General features: G+C 43.0%; 1 protein-coding gene across 1 annotated transcript; it reads right to left on the bottom strand.

Annotated features, from left to right (window-relative positions):
- Positions 1-95: 95 nt before the first annotated feature.
- On the bottom strand, positions 96-992 carry LOC121966860 (protein phosphatase 1B-like; the record flags this gene model as incomplete). The annotated part of the gene is made up of 1 exon (XM_042516931.1): positions 96-992. A coding segment is annotated over exon 1 (888 nt), but the record flags the coding sequence as incomplete, so codon positions are not given.
- Between the last annotated feature and the right edge of the window lie 1,037 nt (positions 993-2,029).

Here is a 2,029-nt window from a genome sequence, read left to right as displayed (position 1 = left end):
ATATGAGGTTAAACATTCCAGTGACAAAATAGCATTTATAACATTTTGAGCAAAAACACACAAAGGTCATGCTTTAAAAACAAATTTGTACACACCTTGTGCAGGCAGGTGTCCACCACTTCATTGCAGACTCTCTCTAGGTCATCAGTCACCTCAAGCCTAGACTTCACAAACTCACACAGCTCCTCATTGGACATGACATCCCAGATGCCATCACATGCCAAGATCACAAACTGATCCTGTTCCGGGGCCCGAACCATCTCAAACACTTCTGGTTCGGGGCTAACCAACTGCTCTGTGGGGCCCTTCCCATCCACACACTTATAATCATAGTCCCCCAAGGCCCTGGATACAGCCAGTGACCCGTTAACCCTCTGAATCATCACCGAGCCGCCAGCATTCTGGATACGCTCTCTCTCACGTGGGTTGCAAGGCTTGTGGTCAAGCGTGGAGAAGCACACTTGTGAATTGCGGTATAAAACACCTCGAGAATCACCACAGTTGATGAAGAAGAAATGATCTGGCGACAGGAGGATTCCCACTGCTGTGGAGCCACTACGGTCCATGCCATTTCGAAAGTCAGAGAAGTTGCGCATGTGCTCATCAATCCTCAGGAAGCCTGTCCGGATCCCAGCTTTCACAGCCTCCACTGTAGGAGGAACCAGTGCTGATTGGTCGCTGCTGGAGCTGTCTGAGCCAGCCTGGGAGCCCTGGGTTCCTCCGCCCCCTAAACTAGCACTTATTATATGTTCCAGAAGATGCTTAGAGCAGTAGTTGGCAACCCTTGAGCCAGCGTGACCATCGTACACGGCAAAAAAGGACCAGTCAGTCATGCCAGGAGCAGGAAGTCCCAACACAGCGGTGTGAGCGTCCTCCATCTCTACCCGCCAGCCCTGCATGGAGCTGAGCCCATAGCGGAGGCCATTGCCCTCTGCGTGTGAGTTGTGCTTCTCCGTCCTGGGCTTGTCCAGGAACGCACCCATGGCTCTTCCCTAGTGAGAGACCCACTGCTACCTGAGCGGGAGAAAAAACAGACAGACACAGGACAAAAAAAAGAAAGAAAACCAGACAGTGAATTCAAATCAGCAGTTGAGGAAATGTTATACGAATCATCCAAGTTAAAACATAAAATTAGCACAAAACTGACTTTTAAATAAGCAGCACAAACATGGTTGATACATCATCTGCAGACATCTGAACTAGGGATGATGACAAGTACTTGATCAATTTTTTGCAAACTACTGTTTGAAATATGCATAGTTTTTATGTTATTTTCAAGCAATGATTAGTCGATCCCGAATTTAACCAATAATCGATTAAGGAAAGTGCTTATGATTAACCATAATCAGAATTATGATCAGCTGTGTTTCTTAATGTTCAGCCTTTTGCCAGTTTACAACTGTTTGACAACACACATGTTCATTTTGCTGTGTGTGGATTACAAGGCTCAGACTCGGATGGAAATAAATATCTCCCAAATTGAACGTTTTTTTATAATGCAGCGGGAAAAAATAAACATTACAACACCAACTCTTTAACATTCAATTAAAAGAAAAACATATTTAGTATACTTAATTGTGTAAAACTTACTGTGTAGGCCTATATTCTGTCAAATATCATTTAAAATGCATGTTTTTCCGGAAATAAATTCTGCCTACGTAGCTGCGTGGTCAGTAATGTTAAGTGATTGTACCGAATGAAAAGATCTACAAAAGTGTGTCTGCTTCATGACTCAGATACATATACTGTACATTTCATAACATAGACTGCCAAGATTTCATTATCCAGTTGTTGAATCACCTTGTGAACATAAATTAGCCTTCCACTTACAGTTTCAATGGTTATGACTCTTCAGCGAACAAACAGAGATTCAAGATTTCAAATGAATCTTCAAGGGTCTGAAAATGTGACCCCTGCAAAGATACCTGGACTCCTGGAGCTATTAAGCATGTGTGTTTTTCTTGAACTGTTCACTTAATATTTCTAAAGAAATATTTAAATCAAACACTGGTCATTGCTCATCAAATCC

Source organism: Plectropomus leopardus, unplaced genomic scaffold (genome assembly GCF_008729295.1).
Source record: "Plectropomus leopardus isolate mb unplaced genomic scaffold, YSFRI_Pleo_2.0 unplaced_scaffold26125, whole genome shotgun sequence".
In the NCBI taxonomy this organism is placed as follows: Eukaryota; Metazoa; Chordata; class Actinopteri; order Perciformes; family Serranidae; genus Plectropomus; species Plectropomus leopardus.
This window is presented reverse-complemented; position numbering and strand designations above follow the sequence as displayed.